Source organism: Mirounga angustirostris, unplaced genomic scaffold, assembly GCF_029215605.1.
Source record: "Mirounga angustirostris isolate CCGP_5_RB_7025 unplaced genomic scaffold, mMirAng1.0.hap1 SCAF_4, whole genome shotgun sequence".
NCBI classification, from domain to species: Eukaryota; Metazoa; Chordata; class Mammalia; order Carnivora; family Phocidae; genus Mirounga; species Mirounga angustirostris.
The window spans coordinates 81,939,350-81,966,708 of record NW_026991712.1 but is presented as its reverse complement, the minus strand read 5'-3'; the positions used below and the strand labels follow the sequence as shown (position 1 = coordinate 81,966,708).

Genomic DNA, 27,359 nt, shown 5'->3' with positions numbered 1-27,359 from the left:
CCCGCATCGGACTCTCTACTCAGCGGGAAGCCTGCTTCTCCCTCTCCCACTCCATCTGCTTGTGTTCCCTCTCTTGCTATGTCTCTTTCTGTCAAATAAATAAATAAAATCTTAAAAAAAAATTAAAAAAAATAAAAATAAAAATAACATTTGAATGCATCTCACCTGTATCCTGTATTTTTGTTTTCGATGCAAGTTCTCCATAGAATTTGCTAAATAACTCTCCAATTCTAAATTCATCCATGAGTCTAGAACTTCTTAAAGTCCGAAGTAACTAAAATAATACAAACTAGCATTGTCTAAATAGGAAAATAATGACAAGGCTTCCTCTTCTGCACTGTTTCTACACAAACAAAGCTCCAGAATCACGTGTCTCTAAGGGATTTCCTTGGCCTCTCAGCACTCCTATCTAGCCTGATTATTTGGGAGGCAGAGGTTGAGGTGGGTGGTAGAACACAGGGGTTACAAAGGAAAGAGGGTGTAGACTTAAATTTACCTTCCCAAGAAACCAATATGACTAGAACCATTCTCTCGGAGGCACTTAAGACAAGGACTAACAAGACCCAAAGGAATTCTAAAATAGAGATGCAATAAAAGAGATGCATCTGAGAGAGAAAGAGGTGACAGTGAGCCCCCAAGAAGCACTTAAATACAACATAGAGACCCATTTTCATGGTATGGTTTAGGAAAGAACTCAAAGCTACAATGATGCGAATTCTGGCAACTCTTAGTAGCCTTAGGTTTTAAGAGTCAGGGTGATGAGAATAAACAGGAGCAGTACATTCCTTGCTTATTTTTCCTCTTAATTCCCCTCACAACCCAAAATCCTTCCTCTGCTACCCCGAAGAGACTTAGAGCAAAAGGTCAGGGTATTAACAGGTGATGGTCAGAAAATCTTGTCCATACATCAATGTGACCAAAGCCTAGCCTCCAACATCTCTCACTCAAAACATAACTTAAAACTCTAATTTTCTGCTTTTTAAGTTGTATGTTTAATATGAAATACATGTACTTAGAATAATACAATTACCTTAATAAGAAGATCTAGGGCTGGGATTTTACATTTAGCAGCTTTATCCTTTGTGTAAACACTGGTACAAGTATTCTAGGTTTTAAAAGGAGACATATCAAAATCATCAATAAGATCTCAGTTCTTCACAACAGCTAAAAGTACATCTCTGAGGGGAGCAATAGTCACAAAAACACAAAGTAAATGGACACGTGAGCAGGATTAAAAAAAAAAAGTTATGCTTCCATGCATACCTCCCATAGCACTTGTTGCCATATATCAAGAAAGCAAGCATCAAAAATTTTAAAAGTAACTAAAACAATTCAGAGAAGAATGGTTGGGAACAGAACAGCTCAGTCTAATAAAACAAGCAGGCACTCTGGAAGGAGGCCACTTGGCTCCACGTTTTGGGTGAAGTTTCTTAACTTCTAAGTCTCATTTGTAAGCTAAAGAGATTAAAAATACCTACCTCAAAGAGTTCTGGTAAAAATAAGTAAGACAAACTGTACCATGAAAGAACTCTGTAAACAATGGAGCACTCTACAGATGTTAGTTACTTCTACTGTTGAAGCAATTTTTTAAAATACAGTTGACTCTTGAACAGCACAGGCTTGAACTCTGCAGGTCCACTTGGATACTCAGATTTTTTCCGATAAATACAGTACAGTACTGTAAATGTATTTTCTCCTATGATTTCCTGAATATTTTTTCTCTAGCTTACTCAACTATAAAAATACAAGCTGTAATACACATAACATACAAAATATGTGCTAATCAACTATTTATGTTTATCAGTAAAGCTTCCAGTCAACAGTAGGCTACTGGTAGTTAACTTTTTGGGGAGTCAAAAGTCAAATACATGGATTTTCAACTGCATGCAGGGGGTCAATGTCTCTAACCCCCTATTGTTCAAGGGTCAACTGTGTTAGGATTCCAAACTCAAAAGGCTAGAAATCAAAAGAAAATAAAATTAAAACCTATTAAAAAAAAGATTGATGATTATTATGTCATATATTAGAGTTAATTATAATTAATAAAATAGCTTCTTATAAATTACCCCAGATTGAATATATACTTCTTCATCAAATCTTAGCATCCAAGAACTAAAAGCAATTCGGGACCAATAAAAACAACTTAACTTGTGGCACTTGTTCAAAGTATAAACAAGCCTGAGAAAGAACAACTTTATGAGCACTAATTCCACAGTAAATTATAAGGACACATGGGGAAGGCAGGTGGAAAGAGAACGGACGCACAAGAAAGGCAAACTTCAAACTGCTGCCGAAGGGCACACAGGAAGGACATGAAATAAGAATCTTACCCAGCAGAAGAATTCTTTAAAATTTTTAGTGTTTTGAAATCTCCTCACAATTAAAAAAACCAAATTTATTATGACTTTTTATAAAATCCATTATTTATCCTATGTGCAAAAAGTTATCAAAGTAGTTTCTGACAAGGGCCTTACCTTATTAAATCTATAAAAAGAATAGCCCACTACATTTCTAGTCCACAATCAAGCACAAATAAGTAAACTCCTTGATGAGAAAAGCAGGAATAAAATATAAACCCAAATTTAACTTACAGCATAAGTTAAAATAGATGTTGGTATATAATGAGATACATTTTTTCTCCTTACCTTAATTTCAAGAGAATAAGGTGTGATCTTCTGGCCAATTTTTTCTAAGAAAATACATAAAAATTTTAAGACTTCTTCTCTACAATCACGAAACTATAATGAAAGAAAGAAACATTGTAGTAAATATGGGCAAGAAAGAGTCACTCCAACATAAAGGAATGTACAAGAAAAGGAAAATGAAATCTTCAACTTACTTCATCAATGCTAAGTGACTTCCGAACAAATACAAGCAAACCAAAATCTTTGGAAAAAACTAAGGAAATCTGTAACGCTGGATAAAAAAAAAAAAAAAGGTAAGAGAGCTGCCAAGAAGCACTCCATAAGCCCACCCTAAATGGGCTGCATGTTTCTCAATTCAGCCTTATAAGCAAGTATACACTAACTTAAGGCTGCTGTATTTAAACAAGAAAAACAGGAAACTCTAGGTGATATTCCACTGGGATGACACAGGCAGAATAACGGACCCTAAAATACCTGAACCCTAATCCCAATATCACACGTGTGAATACACTAACTTTACATGGAAAAAGGAAATTAAGGCTGCAAATGGAATTAAGGTTAATCAGTTGACTTAAAAAGAGGTGGGGGGGGATTATCCTGGATTATCCATGGGTCCAATATAATAACATGGGCCCTTACTAGTGGAGGATAGAGGAAGAAAAATGGAAAGAGAACAGGAGAGAAGAGAGATTTCAAGCACAGGATTTACTAGACCCATGCTGGCTTTGAAGATGGGAGACCATGATTCAAGAAATGAGGGTGGCTTCTACAAGCAGGGAACATCAGGAAGGAAAAAGGAACTTTAGTCCTATAATTGCAAAGAATTCTGCCAACCTGAATGAAAAAGGAAATGGATTCTACACGAGAGCCTTTAGAAAGTAAAGTGACCTGCCTGATACCTTGGTTTTAGTTTGGTTGAGACCCCTGTTGGGCTTCTAACTACAGAATTTTAAGACTGTTAAACCTGTTGTTTTAAACCATTCAGCTTGTGGTATTTGTTACTGCAGCAACAGAAAACTAATACATTCCTCTATAACCTTCCACCTGAAAAAACATATACTAAACATTCAGAGTAAACTTGGAACTGCTTTATAAACAAGTTAACTAAAGGAACAAAAAAGGAATTCTAATTTAGAAACTCTGAGACTAGGGGTGCCTGGGTGGCTCAGTCGGTTAAGCATGGGACTCTTGATATCATCCTAGGTCATGATCTCACGGTAGTGAGATGGACTCCTGCATGGGGCTCCATGCTCAGTGGGGAATCTACTTGAGATATTCTCTCTCTCTCTCTGCCCCTACCCCCTCTCTAAAATTAAAACACACACACACACACACAAAAAAACCCTGAGACTAGAAAGCATTTACATGTTACTTTTTAAAATTTACTTCCCCCCATTAATAATATATCCTTGACAATATTACAGGTACTAGATGGCATCAAAAGTTTTCTTGCAATGATATATTTTAAAAGTGCTGAAAAGAGGCACTTTCACTACAAAGGAGCAAAAGATTCTCATTCAGGGACTGCTAAAAAAGTTAAAAAAACTGCAGAACTATAGTTAGATTTCTGCAATGCTTCTCAGAAGTAGGAACAGCAAACGTAAGAGTTGCAAAAATGTACTGGTGGGTTTAGGCGCTTTTAAAAAAGGTGAAAGAAAATACATTCCTTTGGTTCCCTCTGCCTCCTTTGCATAGCAATGATTGCCAAATTTAGGGTATTTTCACCAACTTTACTTTTAAAACATCTTTACCCTGCTAAGAAAAAAAGCAGCGACAAACCTGTTTTTATACACAACCACAGAAATTTCGACAATCCAGAATCAAACGACTGGACTTTTTCAAAACACTGTTAGATAAACCCACCACGACAGAAACTCTAGACTATTAGGCCCCGCCGCCCCGGCACAACCGGAAAACGCGAAAACCCAAACGCGCAAGCGCGTTGGGACCCTCCTTGGCGCGGCCGGGGCAGTACCCACCCAGCACCGCGGGGCCGGTGCTCAACACGCACTCCTGTCCCAGGCCCCGGATCAGCTGATAACTGGCCATCGCGGCGCTGCAGCGGTCGCCGGCAGACAAGGACTCCTGCAACTGCAGTAGAGAACCCCGCATACCAGACGCGGAGTCAGCCATCACGCCCAGACCTGGCACTGCGCATGCGCCCCAAAATGCCGCGGGGCTCGGGGGCGGGGCTCACGGGTACGGGGGCGGAGTTCCCAGGGCAGGGGCGGGGCTCGCGGTGGCGGGAAACTTCCGGGGGACCCTGAAAAGAGGGGTCTTCTCCGTAGGAAGAGCCCATTGAGATGTCAATTAAGATATTGGCAGGCATGTGTTGCATACAATACACTTAGCATGCATACATCGGAGCTTATAGAGAAACAGGAATCTAGCGGTTTGACCTCCGGAAATAGAGGGGGAGGATGGCTGGTGAATTAGAGTTGACTAAACACCGGAGGCAGATAAAAAAGAAACTAGAGGCTTGGGTTAAGATCTACGAAGTAGTCCCTTGATAAAGAGTGAAAAATGCATGTGTAATGTGTTTAGAAATGAAGATGCTTAAGGGATAAAGAATATTCTCCTTATCCAACAATACAGTGTAGATCAACCCTTCCGTGAACACAGTCTGGCGGGACTCCCCAGATTTCCCGCGAAAACGCAGTCGAGCAGGGGGCCAGACCATCTAAACGGAGGGGGGCACCGAGCGAGGCTTGAGTCTGCCTTCCGTGGGGCGCCTAAGGAGGCCGTTCAGTACCCCCTATTGGTGCACAGTGGCACCTTCCGGAGGCGGAGCCATGCGAGAGCGCTGCTGTGATTGGTGGGGCACCGCCGAGGGCGTTGACAATGGTGCCGAAGGCGCGAAACCTTGTTCCGCTCGTGCGGTGTAGGACGGGGACCCACCAGGTGCGTCCGGGTGCCCTGCGGGCGTCAGAGGCGAGCTTCCCCGGTAGCAGCGTGTGGGCTGCGGAGCCCAGAGAGGGTATCTGTGCGGTGGGGAGGGAGGAAGCCGGGGCGGATGCGGGTGGAAACTGCCCTTTTCTCGCGCAGATTCCACGAGCACCATGTCGTCCCCGGCGTCCACCCCGAGCCGCCGCGGCAGCCGGCGCGGGCGGTTGACCCCTGCGCAGACGCGTAAGTCCCTTACCGTGAGTCGAGCCCGCCACGTTACCCTCCCTTCCCCTCTTCTGGCTTTTTCCGGCCACCACAGAGAGACCTGGGCTGTGCGCCTGATTTCTGGCTCTGAGCGCAGGCTTTAAGTCCCAGGTGGAGTAAGATGTGAGGACGGCGAGCATTTGCTCATGCTCTGTCAATTCTAGCGTGCAGATACTTTTTTTGTGAGGCAGGCAGTGCTGGGCCCTCGTTTCCACCCTAATTGTTAAGCATGTCCCTGCCCATTTGTCTCTGTTTTGTTTGGTTTGTATTTGTTCCCAAGAGACTTGATGGAACTCCCGGAAGACCAAACGTGAGAATTGATGGCCATCTTTTCTGTGTTCTGTGTCACAAGCTCGAAGTGAAGATGCCAGGTCGTCACCATATCAGAGACGTAGAGGCGAAGATTCTACCTCTACAGGAGAGTTACAGCCTATGCCGACCTCACCTGGAGCTGACCTGCAGAGCCCTGCCGCGCAGGATATGTTATTTTCCAGCCCTGCTCAAATACATTCCTCAAGTATGTTTTTGGCGATCTAAGTTCTACTGTGGTTAATATATGGATGATGCTTTAGCCGGTCAGATTTGCTGGTTTGTTAACGGGTAGTTGATGTAACCCGACATGAGCTAATATGTTCACTAAGAGTACAAAGATAGGTACATGTTCGGGCTTAGTGAACAGAGAAAAAAAGTGTTGGTGCTTTTTTATACTAGAAGGTTTAATAGTCCTCAGAATCTTCACCACCACAGGTTACAAGGAATATTATTTGCTCTTGTGCTTAGATGACTTAAATCAACATGCTGTAGTTTAGGATTTGATAGGCTACCAGAATTTTATTGTAGGCTTTCAAATTTGTTTTTATAGCAGTTCCCCTTGACTTTGACGTTAGTTCACCGCTGACATATGGCACTCCCAGCTCTCGGGTAGAGGGAACTCCAAGGAGTGGTGTTAGAGGCACACCTGTGAGGCAGAGGCCTGACCTGGGGTCTGCACGGAAGGGCCTGCAGGTGGATTTGCAGTCTGATGTGGTGAGTACACAGTACAGTTTTCTGATAGGGGCATTTGGGGAACATAAAATGGGTAATTCCCTACTAACTGGTTCTATCATATTTTTCTGTATAGCCAGCAACAGAAGATATAGTGGCGAGTGAGCAGTCTCTAGGCCAAAAACTTGTGATTTGGGGAACAGATGTAAATGTGGCGACATGCAAAGAAAATTTTCAGGTGAGCTGTACCTTAATACTTTAGGGTTCTGAAAATGCTGGGAGAAAAGGTTTAGAAACAGTACCTCAGTAGCTGTAACACTGGGGTAGAATTTTAGGTGGCTTAGAATTGTTGATGTTTTTAAAAAGAAAAAATACTATTTACGTCTGTCTCCAAATAGTGACATACTCATAATATTTTGCATTGTAAGTAGTTGTTATTCCTAATGCATCAAACTTACTCTTTTTCTCTCCACATCAAGAGATTCCTTCAGCGTTTTATTGACCTTCTGGCTAAAGAAGAGGAAAATATTGGCATAGATATTACTGAACCTTTGTACATGCAACGACTTGGGGAGGTAATCAAATAGTCTTATAAAATCAAATTAATGCATTTTAAAACAATCAGCAGAACATAACTTGTTTGTTTTCTCTTCTAGATAAATGTCATCGGGGAGCCATTTTTAAATGTAAACTGTGAACACATAAAATCATTTGACAAAAATCTATACAGACAGCTCATCTGCTACCCACAGGTAAGACTTTGATTTTGACCTTGATGGATTATAGTAAACACCCAGAACACCTAGAGGGTTTTTGAGTAGCAGAATTTCCTGGATAGCAAAAAGAATGTGCCTCCAGAGCACCACAACTTAAGAAAATCATATTTCTTCTCCTTTAAGATGAACATTTCCTCACACTTTCACGTTTCCAAAATTAGGATGTGTATTATTGTCAGTGGCAGGTCATAGTCTAATTGGCAGGTTGTTCCTTAATAGTATTTAAAATAATGGTGAATCTTAAAATTCATAGCTGCTTGGGTTGGATGAAGTAAATTACCTTAAGTGAAAAAAAAAATTTTTTAAGATTTATTTATTTCAGAGAGTGCATACACGCAGGAGGTGGCGGGGGGTGTGGGGGCAGAGGGAGAGGTATGGATAGTCTTAAGCAGACTCCAGGCTCAGTGCAGAGCCCCAGTTGGGGCTGGATCTCATGATCCTGAGATCATGACCTGAGCTGAAATGAAGAGTCAGACACTCAACTAACTGTGCCACCCAGGCATCCTTTAAGCAAAAATATTTTATAAATAAATGCATTACACTGTGTGTTGTCCGTAGCAGATTATGTTAACCATGTTGTAATCTTTTTCTTTCTTTCTTTTTTTTTTTTAATTTGGGGTGGGAGGGGCAGAGGGAGAGGGAGAAAGAGAATCTTAAGCAGGCTCCAGACCCAGCGCAGAGACTGACACGGGGCTCAATCTCACAACCCTGAGATTATGCCCTGAGCCAAAATCAAGAGTCAGGCGCTTAACCAACTGAGCCACCCAGGCACCCTTATAACCTTTTTATTTTAAGCTTTATGTCAGATTTTATTATTGAAGTATCAGCTATATTTATTTTATATCTTGATCTTGCTGTTTAATAGCTGTGTGACCTTGGTCGAGTTCCCTAACATAAAAGTTATGAGTTTCTGAGTTCAGAAACTTTTCATTACTAATTAAAAGCCTAAGGTATGTCAGTACATTGTGAAGGTTTCATATATATGACCACATTTAACCCAAATGAGAATATGCAGAGGTGAGAGAGCTCAGTCTCAATGTACCTAATGTTTTTAAACAGCATGTTCGTGATTATATAGAGATGATACTTAAGGATTATGCCAGATGTATTTGTTTTTATACTTTGCTAATATGAAATGCCTTATTTCTTGTCTTTAATTCTAAGATGGAAATATAAACACAGCTTGGCTTCTTTACATTCATTTTTATAGGAAGTTATCCCAACCTTTGACATGGCTGTCAATGAGATCTTCTTTGACTGTTACCCTGACTCAATCTTAGAACATCAGATTCAAGTAAGACCATTCAATGCATTAAAGACGAAAAATATGAGGAACCTGAATCCAGAAGGTAATGTTTTTTAATAGCAGGAAAATAAAAAATAAAATCTTATTTCGTCAAGGAATTTTAAAAGAATTGGTATATGTGATAGTGGTGGTAATAGATTATAAATTGACTAAATATATGGCAGATTCATTTACCCTATATGCCTTTCAACCCACCCTACCTTCTTTTAACTTAACTGAAATTACATAAAAGAGGTTGTAACTCTTGACAATTCTCTATCTTAAGGTGAACTTGCCCAAATGTAATAATTTTACAGTTACTAAGTAGGCACGTTTTCAAAATCACTGCAGAAAACAAATACAAAATATAATCCCTTCTTTGGAGCTTAAGAAAGGAATCTAGTTTGGGGGGCACCTGGGTGGCTCAGTGGGTTGAGCATCCGACTCTTGATTGTGGCTCAGGTCATGATCTCAGGTCCATACTCAGTAGGGAGTCTGCTTGAGGATTCTGTCCCTCTCTCAAATGATTAAATAAACCTTTAAAAAAAAAAAATCTAGTTTGGAAAGTAAATAAAAGAAAACAGAGAACAAGAGAGCAGTGCAGGAGATGTCTCAGCCCAGGGAGGGAAGGAGAATGCTAGACTCAGGTAGGAAGAGTTCATGGTAAAAGAGAAATTTGAATTATAATAAGGATTTGAAAAGCAGAATTCACGCTGGACAGCACAAAGGGGATGTAGGCAGAAGCAAAGCAGAACTATATGCAGGTTATAAGTGCTGGCTGATGCAGAAAGTAAGGGAGGAAATGTTTGTGTGAGGACTGGAAAGCCTGGGTCCCGAAGAGCTTTGAATTCCAATTTAATACAGATTTTTATTCCAGAGTCAGTAGGGAGCCACTGATACTTGTTCAGAAGAAAGTGAGAAAGCTTTTGCTACTCTTGAGAAGTTCATGGTGGGTCTAGTGTGCAAGGTATTTTGAAGTTCAGTTAAGAGACTTTAATAGTAGCTCCAGTATGGAGCAGCAGGGTCCTAAGCTGGACAGCGACCATAAGAGTGAAATTCAGGACAAACATGGTATTTGCTATGTGTGAAGATTAAGATATAAACACTATTGAGAATTTATAAACAGCCCTATAGATGAATGCGCAAAAGACACAAATGTCACTATAAGAAAACAAAACAGCTAACAAAGGAGCAAGTGTTGGAGTTCACTGTTGAATAAAGGAATACATACTTTCTTATGAAATTGGTTCCCGACCTCACTTCTGTGATAGGGTATTCAGTGGAGACATTGGAGGAAGTAGGAGACTGAGAGTGCTATAGTTCGTTTTTCAGAGGCAGAGCATTGGTACATGAAGAATTTCAGGGTAAGACTGGAGATTATCATAATTTCAGAGGAAGAGGAATTGCCAGATACTTAACTGATTTTAAAAGTTTTTAACTTTTATGTTGATTTGTGTAACATACTACGGAGGTTACTTTTTAAAGTAAAATAAGGATTGGTAGGGAGAGAAGAAAGGAAGATTTGTAAATAGGTAGAAGGGAGGACAAGACCAAGTGGGAAAGACCTTGTGAAGCAGCAATAAGTACTGGAAGGCTGAGATAAACTACAAGGCCAGCTGTGGCTAACTACAGGCCATGTTTTGTTGATTATGAGTAACAGTATAACTCGTTTGGAACCAGCAGTGGGAATTAGTTAGGTTAAAGTTTTCTTATCAGGGAAAGTCCAAACCAGGAGCAAGAGTGAAAAATATTCTATACAAGGGCTTTCTTATATAGATGGTAATGATTGGCTAAGTTATATAGTGCTTATTTCTGCCAAGTACTGTTCTTTTTAGGCTTGATGTATGCAGGCTCTTAATCTTCAACAAGTGTAAGGTAGGTGTCATTAATGCCATGTGTAGATGGGCACAGAGAGGCTAAGGGTGTCCCCAGGGTCACACAGGTACTCAGCCCAGACCATCTGGCTCTGGAGCCAATGCATTTCACATACACTGAGACAGCAGGACTTCCACATGATACAGTGCATGAGGCAGAAGTCCATGGGGCAAAGAAGGCAAAAGTGTAAAGTTTCTAATGCAAACCCAGAAGGTGGAGAGCAGGGGGTAGATGAGCAGGAAGGTGGTGGATGCCTGCCATGGGGCAGAAGGCCAGAGGTCCATCGGAGTTGAGAAGAAGGGAGACAACACAGGAAGGGCATCCCAGGCCAGACCTGAGGATACCCAGTGAAACATTCATGCCCTGGCCACAGCACCTACCTGTGACCCCAGCCATCCCCAGGTACCTCTGCATCTCCCAGTAAGATTCTCCTGGGCTTGATGGCAGACCCAGACCTGCCCTGGCAGGAATATAGCTCAGGGAAGAGACCACCTCTGGCTGGGCTGTGGGCAGTGGCTGATGGATAAGCTGACTTCTCTCCCCAACTCCTTGTAGACATCGACCAGCTTATTGCCATCAGTGGCATGGTAATCAGGACATCCCAGCTGATTCCAGAGATGCAAGAGGCCTTCTTCCAGTGCCAAGTGTGTGCCCACACAACTCGGGTGGAGATTGACCGTGGCCGCATTGCCGAGCCCTCTGTTTGTGAGCGCTGCCACACCACCCACAGCATGGCGCTGATCCACAACCGCTCTGTGTTCTCTGACAAGCAGATGGTATGTGCCTTCTTGGGTACCCTGGGAGGCCTCCCCTTTGGCATATTAGTGCTTAAGGCTTCAGCTTTGGGATGGGAATGTTCCTTTTTAATTGCCAGTGAGCACCAGGTTGTTATTATATATGCCACGTTCTCATGGCCTAAGATACTTTGTAATAAGAAAAATGCATTATTTCACTATTATCTCCACTTTTTGACTTACTAAATTTAATGTGAGGGGTGCCTGGGTGGCACAGTTGGTTAAACGTCTGGTTTCTGTTCAGCTTGAGAGATCAAGCCCCACATCCAGCTCTGTGCTTAGTGCAGAGTCTGCTTTAGACTTTTTCTCCCTCTACCTCTGTCCTTCCCCCACCCCTCCCCCTTCCCCTCTCTCTCTAAAATCTTTTTTTAAGGCTTTATTTATTAATTTGAGAGAGAGAGTATGCACGAGCATGGGGGAGGGGAAAAGGGAGAGGGAGAAGCAGGCTCCCCGGCTGAGCAGGGAACCCGATGCGGGGCTCGGTCCCAGGACCCTGGGCTTATGACCTGAGCCGAAGGCAGATGCTTAACTGACTGAGCCACCCGGGTGCCCTAAAATAAATCTTTAAAAAAAATTTTAACATGAGATGTTTCTATAGGAAATACTTAAGCTTGTGAAAAAATTTAGTATATCAGACAAAAGCATATAAAACATACGATCAGTAAAAATTGGGGTGCCTGGCTGGCTCAGTTGGTAGAGCATGTGACTCTTGATCTCTGAGTTAGAAGTTTGAGCCCCACATTGGGTGTAGAGATTACTTTAAAATATTTTGAAAAATATATTGGTAAAAATTACTTGGTTAAATTTTGTCATTTTGCAGCTGTTCCACTGGTACAGAATGAGTTGACAATTTTTCTGAAGTTTTTCTCACACATTTTAAAGGAAGTTTGGCTTTTGTGTCTTTAATGAAATTTTTTTTTTTTTTTTAAAGATTTCATTTATTTATTTGACAGAGAGAGAGACAGCGAGAGAGGGATCACAAGCAGGGGGAGTGGGAGAGGGAGAAGCAGGCTTCCCGTGGAGCAGGGAGCCCGATGCGGGGCTTGATCCCAGGACCCTGGGATCATGACCTGAGCCGAAGGCAGACGCTTAACGACTGAGCCACCCAGGTGCCCATTTAATGAAGTTTTTTTAAAAGATTTTATTTATTTTAGAGAGAGTGTGCGCACAGGGAGGGGCAAAAAGGAAGGGAGAGGAAGAAAGAATGAAGCAGACTCCACACTGAGTGCAGAGCCCCACACGGGGCTCAGTCTCACAACTGCAAGATCATGACCTAAGCCGAAACTACGAGTCAGATGCTTAACTGACTAAGCCACCCAGGCACCCCTTTAATAATGAAAATGTCAAGATGAAGTTATTAAAACAACATAGAAATAAGTGGGAAAAGTCAAAATCATTTATTTGCCTTGATTATAATGGTGTTAAAGTAGGCACAGGGACAAGGACTGTTAAGTTTTTTTAATTTTGTTACAATGTTTAAACAACTTTTTAAAATTTAAATAAAATATGTTCAGAATACTATAGAGTTGGGGCGCCTGGGTGGCTCAGTTGGTTAAGCGGCTGCTTTCGGCTCAGGTCATGATCCCAGGGTCCTGGGATCGAGCCTCACGTCAGGCTTCCTGCTCAGCAGAGAGCCTGCTTCTCCCTCTCCCTCTGCCTGCCTCTCTGCCTACTTGTGCTCTCTCTCTATCTCTCTGTCAAATAAATAAATAAAATCTTTAAAAAAAAAATACTACAAAGCTAATTTCCATATGGGGACTCAATAAGAAAAATACTAGCAAATGTGAAAAAGTGTTCAATGTTTTTACTAACCAAAGAATTGAAAGTTATAGATCTAAATTTTCATCTAATATTGCTGTCAATTATTGGAGCAAATGTACCTCAAGTCATGCCAGCATGGTGCTGAGAGCTAGAGATACAAATGTGGAACCATGCTCCCAAGGAGCTTATAGTGTAATATTCTTTCTTAGAATGCTTCAAAGACTCCCAAACTGACTTGAAATAAAACTTAGTATCCTAGAGTAGTCTCCAAACTATGTGGCCCAACATCATCACCACAACACACCTTTGTACCCACAGACCTCACTGATGGTGTCTCAACCACTTCCTTATACAGGGCTTCTCAGCCAAGCACAGGTTTGCCTCAGGACCTTTGCACTTGCTGTTCTTACCATTCAGAACACATGGCTTCCTCCCTAACGTCCCCTAGACCTCTTCCTAGAGGTTCCTTGACCTGAGAAAGGCCTTCCCTAACCTTGCTTTATGAAAAGCATCTCCTCCACCCCCACTGCCCATTGTTCCTTGCTCTTTTTTTCTTCTGCCCATTACATTTGTCACTGTCAAATGTTATTGTCTGTCCTCACTCCACTCTGAGGGAAGACTTCATTCACTGTGGAGTCCCCAACACCTAGAACCAGGGTCCAGCACATGCCAGGTGCTCAGCAAATACCTGTTAGATGAGTAACCAGGCTAAGTGTTTATGAGGTGCACGCAGTGACTAGGAGAGATGCACAAAAGTGCTTAACCGTGAACCTGAAAAGTGTGTACTTCTCCACCCAGGAAATCTCTAGAAGTAACTGCTAAAAACATAATTAGAAATTTAGACAAACATTTATACAAAGCAATATCCACTACAACCTTGAAATGGCGAAAAATAGTCACATAAATCACTGACCACGCCCCCCAGATAGGAGAATTTGTAAATACACAATATCTTTACAAAATGTATGTTCATATCACATTAAAGGTTTTTTAAAAAAAAGAAAAATGTTAGCTATCTGGAGATAAAAACAAAGAATGGTGTTTTATTTTTTTTTAAGATTTATTTGTTTGAGAGAGAACACAAACACAAGCTGGGGGAGGCAGAGGGAGAAGCAGGCTCCCCACTGAGTAGAGAGCCCGATGCGGGGCTCGATCCCAGAACCCTGGGATCATAACCTGAGCAAAGGCAGATATTATACTGACTGAGCCACCCAGGTGCCCCAAGAATGGTGTTTTAAAAATAAATGTGGTAGGGGTGCCTGGGTGGCTCAGTCAGTTGAGTGTGGAACTCTTGCTTTTGGCTCAGGTTGTAAGATCGAGGCCTGCAGCTGGCTCCATGCTCAGCTGGGAGTCTGCTTCCCTCCCTCTCCCTCAATCCCTCCCTTACTCAGGTGCACACACATGCATGCATGCTTTCTCTCTAAATAAATGAAATCTTTTTAATAAAATAAAAATGTGGTAAACATAAAAAATAGAGTGGTACAAAGACTGGCAGTTTTGTCTGAATTATGCTTGTCGTTTCCTGAGTTTTCTGTTTCCACTGCTCTTTCAGATCAAACTTCAAGAGTCTCCTGAAGATATGCCTGCAGGGCAGACACCTCATACTGTCATCCTTTTTGCTCACAATGATCTTGTTGACAAGGTTCAGCCTGGAGACAGAGTGAACGTTACAGGTAAGAATGAAGGCTGTATTAATGAGATAAGTATGTCTTGCTTTTTTTTTTGATACTTTTTAGTCAGTCCTTTGGCTTGATCATGAATTCATTGGCATGAGGCTTGGTCCTGCCTGTAATGCTTTAATCACTTTTTTACCTAGCAGTATGGAACCTTTCAGTGCGTTGTCCTTGCAGTTGCTTGTTCTTTGCTCTCAGTGTTCCAGAGCTGTGAGTGTAATTTGACCTGATAGCATTGGTATCTTGAAAAAACAACTCAGACAAGACTAGTATTGGTAAGATTGGAGTTATACCAGCAGCTCCAGGAAGCAGTACTCACCAATTTTGGAATTTTAAGTAATTTGCTACTTACTTCCCAAATGTACAGCCAAGGGTTAACATTTACTTATTATAGAGAGGAAATGGGTCAGAGCACCTTGCTTCCATACAGGAGTTACATTACGGTATTTTTAGAGGAAGCGGAGATTCAGAGACTTGCAGCTCACTGTAGCTGAGGTTCTATGGTAATCTGTGACACAGGGTTCCTCCTCTCTTCTGGCCAAGAAAGTGCTCGTTCCACTGTACCATGTGAATATGCCAGTCTTTCTCTTGATGCTTCAGAGCAGCATGAGCACTGGTTTCTCAAAGGGGCTGTGTTTGTGTGGACAGCAGGCACAGTTCATTGAGGTCAAGGTGGGGACTGAGTCCAGGGAGTGGCCGTGGCTCTTGGTGTAGCCCATTGGTTGTATTCAGTGAGTTGGGACTTCTCATCATGTGTCTCCCCAGTATGAAGCCCAACAGCTGCCCATAGCAATCTTAAGTTATAAAAGCACTTGTAGTCCATTAACAATGTGAAAGAATGTGTCATTAGTGAAAGATGTGCAGTCCTCGTTCTGCCATCCTACTTGTCTGAATCTTTTGATAAAGTGTTTAATCTGCTATTGTAATATCCTCAACTGCCAAGTGGAATTAATGTGATGATACAGGTGAACGTATTTGGGGATGGGGGCTGTGGAAAGCACCATATAGATGTAAAATAAGTATTGATGTTGTTCTGTGATGATGAATCATTGCAAGCACCAGTAAAGATAATTAGGCCACTTTAGTCATCCATCCCTAATTCAGCTTGCTATGAAGAAGGTTGTGTACTCTCAGAATGTTACATATAAACTGGTTTTTATGTTTTGAAAAAGAATTACATTGACCTGTTAAATAAACAAAAGGATTGGTGATCTATGGTAAGTTGCTAAGAAGCCTGTGATAGAGAGAGCAGATGCTTGCTCCTCAGGAAACAGCAAGAAATTGGATTGTCCCAGAGCCCAAGCCTTCTAGATTGAAAGTCAAAAAAGATAAACATCACAAATGTCAGTTTGGGAAACTTCTTCCTGGAGAAGAAATGAGTTGGTATGGTTGAAGTGTTGATTGTTCATTTATTTCTTTTAATGTTCTTAAATTAAATTCTTTAGGAAGCATGTGAGGTTATGGCCATTCACCTAGAAACACTTCTTATTATTAACATGTAGTAATTTTTCCTTTACCATATCTTTACCTTTGATTCAGTAGACTGTCTTGTCTGTGAAATAATTTTTGAGTAATTTTTTAAAAGATTTTATTTATTTATTCGAGTCATTTTTAAAAGAGCTTTTAGGATTTCCTTCCCAAATTTTTGGTACAGGATTTTAGTACTTTGTTCTAGCCAAATAATTACTAAGCAGATTCTGTACATTCAACTTAAGAGAAATGAAAATACTATTTAAAAATACTATTGATTGAACACAGCTGTAGGCCAGCATTGTGCTAAAGCCAGAGTAATTTCATTTAAGTCTCAGAATGATTATGTGCAGTATGGTTATACTCAGATAGGTGCCCAAGATCATAGAGCTAACGGATGGTCACAGATGAACATGTTTTTAGGTCTGCTTTTTTCAAAAACCTGTGTTCTTCCCAACTTGCCTTGCCTCCTTCAGCAGGGAGCTTTGCAATATAGGCCTGAGTCCTTGATTCTAGGAGGGCCATGAAGGCAGTGTGCTCAAAGCTCACTTCCACTGCCAGCCCTCAGATCTTTTAAGTGCTGCCTGCTAGTTTATGAGCCATTTAGGGAAGGTAAAAACATCTCTTGGTTGTGCCCTCAGGCATCTATCGAGCTGTTCCTATTCGAGTCAACTCAAGAGTGAGTAATGTGAAGTCTGTCTACAAAACCCACATTGATGTCATTCACTATCGGAAAACTGATGCAAAACGTCTGCATGGCCTTGATGAAGAAGCAGAGCAGAAACTTTTTTCAGAGAAGCGTGTGGAATTGCTCAAGGAACTTTCTAGAAAGCCAGACATTTATGAGAGACTTGCGTCAGCCTTGGCTCCAAGCATTTATGAACACGAAGATATAAAGAAGGTAGCAGTGGACTTTTAACTTTGATCAGGATTTATAGTTCTTTGAGATCAAAAGGCATGAACATCCCCCGCTACTGCCATCACCCTCCCCCCCCACCCCTAAAGGATAAGAACTGTTGCCTGATCACAGAGCAAGGTGCTCACCATCTAACTTGGTTGTTGGTTGATAAGAATCCCAGCATCCTTGTTCATTTCCTCATATCTACATTGAACTTACATGTTTCTAAACATAGCAAAAGCCAGATGGGGTCAGAATAGGGATTTACATGGCCACCATTCTGGCACAGTTGTATGTGCTTCTATATAAACTGGTTAGTGATAACTTAAAGCACTGTCGTGTTTATACCTTCCCTTAATTTAATTACAATTTTTTATTCACAGGATAAGAAAATACCTCTAACATTTAAACTAGATCTCAGTTACTCTGTAGTAAGTGAATGTTTAAACATGTTTGTTTAGGGAATCTTGCTTCAGCTCTTTGGTGGAACAAGAAAGGATTTTAGTCACACAGGAAGAGGCAAATTTCGTGCTGAGATCAACATCCTGTTGTGTGGTGACCCTGGGACCAGCAAGTCCCAGCTGCTGCAGTATGTGTACAATCTGGTCCCCAGGGGCCAGTACACGTCCGGGAAAGGCTCCAGTGCAGTCGGCCTCACTGCGTATGTGATGAAAGACCCTGAGACAAGGCAGCTTGTCTTGCAGACTGGTGCCCTTGTCCTGAGTGACAATGGTATCTGCTGTATTGATGAGTTTGACAAGATGAATGAAAGTACAAGATCAGTACTACATGAAGTTATGGAACAGCAGACTCTTTCCATTGCAAAGGTGAGGCCCATTCTCCATGTGTAAACATGGGCACACTTAGAAATGTAGCATCTGTATTCACCTTGGTTCTAACTTTGGGAAACTCATGAATACTTTTCCTATTAGGTTTCAGCTAAGTGTCTTTGAGTATTTCCTCTTTCATCTTTTTTGCTATACTAACCCACTAATACATGGTATTCACAGAACTTGAGTTTGTCCTAAAGGTCATGCAGGGGGTTTAGTTTCTGAGAAGAATGTGGTTCCAGCATACATTTGTCTAAAATACAGTTGTTGGCGTGAATCTGAGGATGGCATTGTCCCAGATAAATCTGTTGATACCATCCTTCCAAGGTGATGTGTGTGGCTCTTGGTGACAGTGGATATATGGCAAAGGGCACACCAGGTGAAGATAGCTCACGCTATTCCTGCTAGCACCAGGGTGAAGCTTCTAACTGCACTGTTTTCTCTGACAGGCTGGGATTATTTGCCAGCTCAATGCCCGTACCTCTATCCTGGCAGCAGCAAATCCTATTGAGTCTCAATGGAATCCTAAAAAAACTACCATTGAAAATATCCAGCTACCTCACACATTATTATCAAGGTATGAGAACATAAAGATGATCTTACTTTGCTCATTTGTAGAATTTTCAGGTTGAGATAAAAGGAAATAATAAAATTCAACAAGTGGTAGCATCATAAGTTCTTCCCTCTAATGCAAAGTTTTCTAACATGGGTAGTCAGGTTTTCATGGCAAAGCCTGTGTTTCTCTACTCAGCTGTAGGTAGCACCTTAACATTTACTCATTCTTTGAAGCTGTTAGGACACATTTCACCTTGACATCTTTTTCAGAAGCCCATCACTTACTGCTCATCTCAGTCTTAAAGTCGCTAAAGAATATCATCAAAGTACAGAGAAAAGCTTCACATGACAGATAAGGTTCTAAAAAATTAAATTTGTTAGAGTTGTGTAGTCCACAGTTTTTCTCAACCATACTGCTACAAATATTTCATTAATGGATTGTAATAGTATTTCATAAATAGTATTTTAGATTATAATAGTATTTACAGTATTCATAAATGGATTTTAGATTTTAATTATTCCCAAAGTTGTGTTTTGTTGTTTTTTTCCCAAAACAGTTAAATGCTTTTTCCTTTAAATCTTCCAGTCTTCAAAATTACAATAACAGTTCCCTTGAAAGAATCTTACTTCTTTGACTGAGCTGTTTGGTGACCAGCCATTTCCTGGGCAGACCTAATGGCCAGAAGAGTGGGTGCCTGCTGGGGCCAGATTAGGGAGAAGGGGATTGATCTGAAGGCTCACCAGACAACTGGACAGCAGACTCTTAATTCTCCCTCAGCAGCCCTGACTACACACATGTTCACTGTACATGCCTAGGTGGCTCAGGAGCAATTTTTTTTTTTAAGATTTATTTAATTAGAGAGCACTTAGGGGAGGGGGGATAGCAGAGAGGGGGAGAGAGAATCTCCAGCTGACATGCCACTGAGCATGGACCCCAGACCCCGATGCAGTGTTCAATCTCAACCCATGAGATCATGACCCAACCCAAGAGTCAGAGGCTTAACCGACTGGGCCACCCAGGATCCCCAGGAGCAATTTTTAAGTTACATATGTGGCTGTGTTGGTGTCCCAAGCAGGAAAACAGTGTTTTTACAATATTTTCTCAGGTTTGATTTGATATTCCTCATGCTGGACCCTCAGGACGAAGCCTATGATAGGCGTCTGGCCCACCACCTTGTCGCTTTGTACTACCAGAGCGAGGAGCAAGTGGAGGAGGAGTTCATGGACATGGCAGTGCTGAAGGACTACATTGCTTACGCCCACAGCATGGTCATGCCTCGTCTGAGCCAGGAAGCCAGCCAGGCTCTCATTGAGGTCCGTGTTTAAACCCTGAAAAATGTTTTTGTTGAGCCTATAGCCAGTAGCATTAATGTAACTAGCTGACTATCTCCCTTAAAAAAGTAATTTTATTAATAACCTACTTCCTATAACTACTTTTTCCTCCTCCGTTGCAAAATTGACTTTTCCAAAGATAAAAAAGGGGAAAAGCTTTTTTTTTTATATATGTCGTACAAACTTTTTATAATTAAATATTTCTTTTTTTTTTTTTTAAAGATTTTATTTATTTGACAGAGACACAGCGAGAGAGGGAATACAAGCAGGGGGAGCGGGAGAGGGAGAAGCAGGCTTCCCGCGGAGCAGGGAGCCTGATGCGGGGCTCAATCCCAGGACCCTGGGATCATGACCTGAGCCGAAGGCAGACGCTTAACGACTGAGCCACCCAGGCGCCCCTATAATTAAATATTTCTAAGCACAGTGAATTTAAGATCGGAATACATGAGTTGAAATAGAAGTTATGCTACTTAGTAACTTTGTAACTCTGGAGAAGTCATCTAATTTTTCTGAGCTTCCATTTGCTTGTTTCTAAAAAGCAAAATGACTTGTGAGTACTTGGTGTTCACTTTTCAGTATCCTTTCACATGGACAGCAGTGCATAATGACACCTTCAGTTATTCATACGTTATGATATTAAGAAGGTTCTTGGTGTTTTGATGCCTTTACATCCTAACTAAACACCTGAAAATACCCAAAGAAGGTTATAGGTGATTTGTAATTTTCCATTTGTATCATATACTTGAGAGTTGCTCAAAAAAAAATAAAGTTATGTTATATATATGTGAGTTTAATACAACTCAGCTTTATTCATTATTTATTCATTATTCCAGTAATCTTTGCATGCCTCACTCATTAAATGAACCCTCAGCAGGGGCATAAACCAGAGTTGGTACCTGAGCACCTTTTTCAGACAGCACTCTGATAGTCCTCTGCTATAACTGTGACCTGCCCTTTACCCCAACACACCATGTCCCTTGAGTGCCAGCCTCACACACCTCCCTGCCCACTCCCATTCTTCATTCCTCATAGCCACATCAGATACCACCTTCTTGATGAGCTATAAGGCCCAAGGCTAAGATCCGACTTCTAATTCCCCTTAGTACTGCACGTGGCAGCTGGTAGTTTATTTAATAGAATCCTAACTGTTCAGAGTTTAGCCACAAAATTGAAGTATTGTTACAAGGAGTTTTGGGTGTTTTTTTTTTTTTTTTCCTCCTGTCTACACTAGGCTTATGTAGACATGAGGAAGATTGGTAGCAGCCGAGGAATGGTTTCTGCATACCCTCGACAGCTGGAGTCATTAATTCGACTAGCAGAAGCCCATGCTAAAGTACGATTCTCCAGCAAAGTTGAAGCAGTTGATGTTGAAGAAGCAAAACGTCTCCATCGGGAAGCTCTAAAGCAGTCTGCCACTGACCCCCGGACTGGCATTGTGGACATATCTATTTTAACTACAGGTCTGTTGTTCACATTGAACATAAGAGCACATGAGAATTTTTTAATGCATATATATATATATACACTTAACATACAAGTAATTTATATTTCATATTTGAGCTAACAAATCATTTGAAGTGGCAGAGGCTCTTAACCTTTTTCAGATTAGGGCCTCTTTGAGAATCTGTTAAAAGTTGAGAAAAATATGCCTAGCACACTGCATGCACACACACAGTGTTGTATCTAATTTCACAGTGTTCTTCCGCTATCTAGGCACCCGTTGTTAGTCCATTTTAAAGAAGTAATTCATTTCTTAATGAGCGCTGTCTACTTGCTATACAGATTATGTGGACTGTGTTTCAGTGGAAACAAGCAGTTACTGGCTTATAGAGAATTGGAAACAGCAGAGAGTTCAGAACTCACAATTTTGAATATATTTTCGCATTCAGCCACTGTCCACTAACCTTTTTTTGTAGCAGCACTGCTAAAGAAATATTTATGGAAATTTGAAATATTTCAAATTCCTTGTAGCAGAAATACTTTCATTAATTTTTTTTTTCATTTCTTTTAAATCAGGAATGAGTGCCACCTCTCGTAAACGGAAAGAAGAGTTAGCTGAAGCACTGAAAAAACTTATTTTATCTAAGGGCAAAACACCAGCTCTAAAATATCAGCAACTTTTTGAAGACATCCGGGGACAATCTGACATAGTATGTGTTTTATAAGTATTTTTTGCATAATGGAGTTTTTCTTTTTTAATTTAGTACTTCTTTTAAGGTTTTTTTAAGTCTTTCATTTCAGTATTAAATATAGATCTGGATTTTTTTAAAAAAGTAAAATCACCCATAAACCCAAGAAATAATCACAAAATTTTGCTGTATTCCTTTAATAGTTTTTGTATGTGTATATGTACACATGTCTTTTCTTTGAAAAATGAACATAGTCAATTAGAGTTACACTGTTATATAACTTGCTTTTTCTTTGGGTTTTTATTAAAAATATGCTATTAACATCTGTGATGGCAAATAGACTTTATAATGATTGGGTAAGATCCCTTTGCATGCCTATTCCATCATTTCCTAACCAATTGTTGGATATTTAGGATGTTTGCAGCTTCTTCCGATTATACATAGTGTTAACCATGCATGTTAGCCATGCATCTTATTTTAATGATGAAATGATCAGGTTCCCTTTTGTAAATAAAGTTGGGTTGCCCAGTGAAAAGAACTCGAGGGTCCAAGTCCAGCCATTTGCTCGTTTTCATAATGCCTCTTCACTTGCATATTTTCTGCGGCTGCATTAGCACTACAGGGGCAGAGTTGAATATTTCTATACTTCTACAGACCATATGGGTAGACGTCCAGCCTGTCTGTTTACCATCAGGCCCTCTACAGGAAATGGTTGCCCCTCCTGAGTTAGAACCTAAGGAATGTGTATAGCCACCAAAAAGAAAAGAGACTGGTGATTCTTTACATTGAAATCAATGTGTACCTAACAGTTAAGGGAGTACTTGACATGTAAAATAATTGTTTTCATCTCTTCCCCCAAGGCTATTACCAAAGATATGTTTGAAGAAGCCCTGCGTGCCTTGGCTGATGATGACTTCTTAACAGTAACTGGCAAAACTGTCCGCTTGCTCTGAAGCTCTTGTGAGCAGTGCTGTCTGTGTGTGGCTTATCTGCACTTGGGTGTTGTAGTTGTGTACCATATGTGTGCTGCATAGGGGCCAATCGGCTGCCACTGTTGCTGTCAGTGGAAATAGATTCCTAAAGTCATTATTAGGCTCCATAAAAATTTTCTAACCTAGGTTCAGTTTTCATAGTGAAGTGTATGTTTTCACTTGTTTAACATTTTAAGTGAAAATGCTGTGCCAATTTACAATTTACAGTAGAGGCTATTTTTTTTTTAAGTGCCATTATTTTAGCACCAGGGCTTTTAATCTGTATTGCCATATATGTATGTATGTATGTATGTATATGTGAGGATGTCAGTCTTTTTTGGAGATGGCAGTCTGGGTCATGGGTCATGTTTTTTGTGCTGGACTTTCTAAAGGCAATCATCCATATGCTTGAAGTTTTTGTAATATAAGATAAAACTTAGCCAGTGCATATCATTCAGTGTGAGGTAATGAAGGACCAGAGCCTTTCTCCCTCTTACAGCTCTCAAGTGTAATTCCTTCTAGAGGCTTGTTCTGATGGCTTCCATAAGATTTAAAAAAAAAAAAAATAGGTGGTTGGAAATGATTAGATTCTAGGTTAACTTCTACTTTTTCCTAATATGTGAACTTTTTCCTAAATAAAGGATTGAGTAAGTAATATTTGGTTATCTGGTATTATTTTTCATTAAGAAAAAAAGCTTTAATAAATACTGTATTCATGGAAATTCATGATAGTGGTAAGAACTTTAGAACGCACCAAAAAAATTCACTATAAATTCCAATTTATTTCAATCCTAGCAGCCATTATCCTTTTTTTTTTTTAAGATGTTATTTATTTATCAGAGAGAGAGCATAAGCAGGGGGAGTGGCAGGCAGAGGGAGAAGCAGGCTTCCTGCTGAGCAAGGAGCCTGACGCGAGACTGACTCAATCCCAGGACACTGGGATTGTGACCCGAGCCGAAGGCAGATTGCTTAACCAACTGAGCCACCCAGGCATCCCGTAGCAGGCATTATTCTTATAAAACCACCATAGGCTGGAATTTTATATGGAAATAGGACTATAATAAATAATCTCTGAAACACTGAAGTTATTATATGAGTTAGCCTTTTTTTTTATAATTTAGGATCAACATTCATTAATCCAGTATCGTAGGAAATGATAGGACTAACTGAATGGTTAAATAGCATTAAAATGTTAACATTGGAATGATATTTAGAGGCTTTTTTTTTTAGATTTTATTTATTATTTATTACTTATTTATTTTAGAGAGAGCATATGTGAACAAGGGGGAGGGGTAGAGGGAGAGGCAGAGAATCTCAAGCTGACTCTGCGCTAAGTGCAGAGCCCATCACAGGGCTCAATCCCATGACCCCAAGATCATGACCTGAGCTGAAACCAAGAGTCGGATGCTTAACTGACTGAGCCACCCAGGTGCCCTTAGAGTCAAATTTTCATCAAACTCTTTTTGTCAGTCATCATTCTTAGGTGCTGTTCTTGACAGGTTTGCAAAATGCCTTATATTTTGAAGGAGGCGGTAGTTAGGTTGGGGCTTCACCAAAGGATCCAGGCCCACTGCCCAGCAAGTGACTTTACTAGTGAAGTTTCCTCAGTGAACTCACTATGTAGGACACCCTTTTATATGTAATTGTCAGCCACTCTGTAGGTTCAGTCTTTCCTTTTTATGGATGAAGGAAGCAAGAAGTCTCATCTCTTGCCTGAAGACCCAAAGCAAGAGATGAAGCTGGAATTAAAAGTCAAGTCTTCTGATTAAAAATTTAACTTATGTAACTATGCCATGCTCTGGCTATAACTCAGGTTTTTAACTGTTTAATGCTTTTGGACACACTGCTTACATTTCCAAAACCACGCAGAGAAGTTTCCTTGGTGCCTGTCACGTGACACATTCTTCATAAATGTTCTACTGAGGAGAGGTTTGAATCTGTTGAACTGTGTTCTTGTGACCACATGTTATTCAGACTAGAAATAAGTTTTACTCACATCTCTTGAGTTATTCAGAGATAACTGGTTTAGGCTGTACTTGAGCTTGCCACCGATAAGCTGTAAATAGCATACATTATCATGAAAACTACACGTGTAGGGTTTTGTGAGGCAAAGTTACCTGAAAGTAATGGGAAACCATCCTATGGCCACTGAGAATGAGCTCTCTTGACTTTTCCCCTAAATCATATACTGAATAAGGTCACAAAAAGATGAGTCCCTTGTACAAATATAAACTAATTAAAAAACACTCCCATCGCTGCCACTAGGTACTAGGTACTAGGTAGCTAGAAATCAAGGTGTCATAAAGTTCCAGAGCTGATTATACACTTTTGTGGAGTTGTTGATATAGGAAATAAAGACAGATTCTTTCTCCAAATTCTTAGCCTGCAGTAATGGCTAGGAAATTGGAAGCCATATTTGCAATTGAATATGTCCTGATAGATAGTACCTGAAATTGCTTGGGAAATAATGTATACTCAAATAGTTGTTGACTTAAGATTTTTCTCCCTGAAGTTTATACATTAGTAATTTTTTTTTCTAAACCTTTTAATTCAATGCCAAGATGGAAATACTATACAATGCAAATGAAATGTATATGTAGTTTGGTTTTAAGGGAATTTTAGTTGAACGAAAATAATGTGGCTATCCTGTTGCTGAGTGGTTCCATCATAGTGAATTTAACTTTATTTTGGTGAATTTCTTGTTCACATCTATGACTTGCCCAGTGGTCTGTAGTTCTCTGAAAGCAGGGATGGTGATCACCTCAGTGCAGTGCCTGGCAATAGATGTATGTTAACATATTTGTAAAGAGAATTGCCTCCTATGAAGGGAGAATGAGGATATAAAAATTATCAGAGAACATTCTTGAAATCAGTGAAATCTCAGGATGTGGAATGGAAGAATAAGAGCATGTGTTAAATTAGAGCTCTGCCCCCTGAATTCTGACAGATGCTCCCTGAGAGGTGTGCCTCATGACTCAGCTGCAGCATCTCATACCCCTCAGGAGTATGGGGTAGGAAAGGTCGAGAGCCACTTCCTTGGTCTGAAGAGCATCCCCCTATTTGTATCAGGTGGTTTAAGAAAGCACAGATGCAGGCTGCCAGGCTTACATCCTGACTCATGGCTTACTGCCAACTTACAGTGCTTAGGACACTGGTATAGTAAGTGCTCGGTACTGTTAGTGTGAACAGAATAAGGAGAATATGGGTTTTTCTTACTAGGACAATACAGTTTCAGCTTAATTTCCTATGAATACATTTCTTCAAAAACACTATAGCATAATATATTCCACTTGAATTTTTTTCTCTGATTTTGACCCTGAGAGATAAACTTGCTAGTTAGAATGGCTTTATTTGATTTACACAAATATACACATGCTGTTCTTCCAGTATCCATCATAAATATAATCAATTCCATCCAAAGGAGTCAAAATTTAGCAAGAATAAAGAAACCAGAATTTAATGACTTAGCAAACAGGTCGGGGCATATTTAAGAGAGTGCTGTTACTGGGGTACCCGGGTGACTCAGTTGGTTAAGCGACTGCCTTCGGCTCAGGTCATGATCCCGGAGTCCCGGGATCGAGTCCCACGTCAGGCTCCCTGCTCAGCAGGGAGTCTGCTTCTCCCTCTGACCCTCCTCCCTCTCATGCTCTCTGTCTCTCATTCTCTCTCTCGCAAATAAATAAAATCTTAAAAAAAAAAAAAAAAAGTGCTGTTACTTATTAAATCTAAGGTAATTTCTTAAAATACATTTGCAATTCAATTTTTAAAATTTTTTTTAAAGTTTTTTTTTTTTTTATATTAGAGAGAGTGCAAGTGGGGTGGGGGGTGGGGCAGAGGGAAAGGGAGAGAGGACATCCCAAGCAGACTCCACACTGAGCAGGGAGCCCAATGTGGAGCTCAATCCCACAATCTGAAATCAAAAGTTGGACAATTAACTGACTAAACCCCCAAGTGCCTCAGTTTTTAAAACTTCTTGAAATAAATTTCAGACTTACACAAAAGTTGTAAGAATAATGAAAATAATTCCCATATATCATTTACTCAAATTACTTCAGTGTTAACATTTTCTCATATCTGCTTTTATCATTCTCTATAAATTTTTTTAATCATTTGAGAGAAACAGGATGCCCCATGTATATCCTAAGACAATGACATTGCCTTATATAACAACAGAACAATTTCATAACATAATTTTTAAAATGAATGCTGTTACATTTGTACAAATGTTCAA

The 27,359-nt window shown here is 40.4% G+C and overlaps 2 protein-coding genes across 8 annotated transcripts in view; one reads left to right on the top strand and one right to left on the bottom strand.

The window, feature by feature from the left end:
- Positions 1-4,817, bottom strand: part of PRKDC (protein kinase, DNA-activated, catalytic subunit) — a 244,993-nt gene extending 240,176 nt beyond the window's left edge. For all 4 annotated transcript variants that reach the window (XM_064588357.1, XM_064588358.1, XM_064588359.1 and 1 more), the window contains exons 1-5: positions 4,625-4,817; positions 2,840-2,916; positions 2,646-2,738; positions 1,031-1,105; positions 166-274 (exon numbers count right to left, since the gene is read on the bottom strand). In XM_064588357.1, the coding sequence (XP_064444427.1) occupies positions 166-274; positions 1,031-1,105; positions 2,646-2,738; positions 2,840-2,916; positions 4,625-4,778 (508 nt within the window). In that variant the 5' untranslated portion in view covers positions 4,779-4,817. The remainder of the gene's footprint in view (positions 1-165; positions 275-1,030; positions 1,106-2,645; positions 2,739-2,839; positions 2,917-4,624) is intronic.
- Positions 4,818-5,482: 665 nt separating this feature from the next.
- On the top strand, positions 5,483-23,785 carry MCM4 (minichromosome maintenance complex component 4). Of its 4 annotated transcripts, none has more exons than XM_045896579.3 (17): positions 5,483-5,546; positions 5,691-5,774; positions 6,148-6,312; positions 6,658-6,821; positions 6,916-7,017; positions 7,259-7,354; positions 7,436-7,531; positions 8,766-8,904; positions 11,271-11,491; positions 14,823-14,943; positions 17,055-17,314; positions 17,773-18,138; positions 18,591-18,718; positions 19,803-20,010; positions 21,260-21,488; positions 22,045-22,178; positions 23,018-23,785. In XM_045896579.3, exons 2-17 carry the CDS (start codon positions 5,705-5,707, stop codon positions 23,108-23,110), a joined length of 2,592 nt encoding a protein of 863 aa, XP_045752535.1. In that variant the 5' UTR covers positions 5,483-5,546; positions 5,691-5,704; the 3' UTR covers positions 23,111-23,785. The 4 variants fall into 4 exon arrangements, with proteins under 4 accessions (XP_045752535.1, XP_064444433.1, XP_064444431.1 ...); XM_064588363.1 differs by having other exon boundaries at positions 5,545-5,589; XM_064588361.1 differs by lacking the exon at positions 5,483-5,546 and having other exon boundaries at positions 5,596-5,774.
- The last annotated feature ends 3,574 nt before the right edge of the window (positions 23,786-27,359 follow it).

Coding starts and splice junctions, on each gene's coding strand:
- MCM4 (XM_045896579.3), top strand. CDS start 5,705: ATGTCGTCCCCGGCGTCCACCCCGAGCCGCCGCGGCAGCCGGCGCGGG. Junction 8,905..11,270: donor GAGGAACCTGAATCCAGAAG/GTAATGTTTTTT, acceptor AACTCCTTGTAG/ACATCGACCAGCTTATTGCC. Junction 22,179..23,017: donor TCCGGGGACAATCTGACATA/GTATGTGTTTTA, acceptor TCTTCCCCCAAG/GCTATTACCAAAGATATGTT.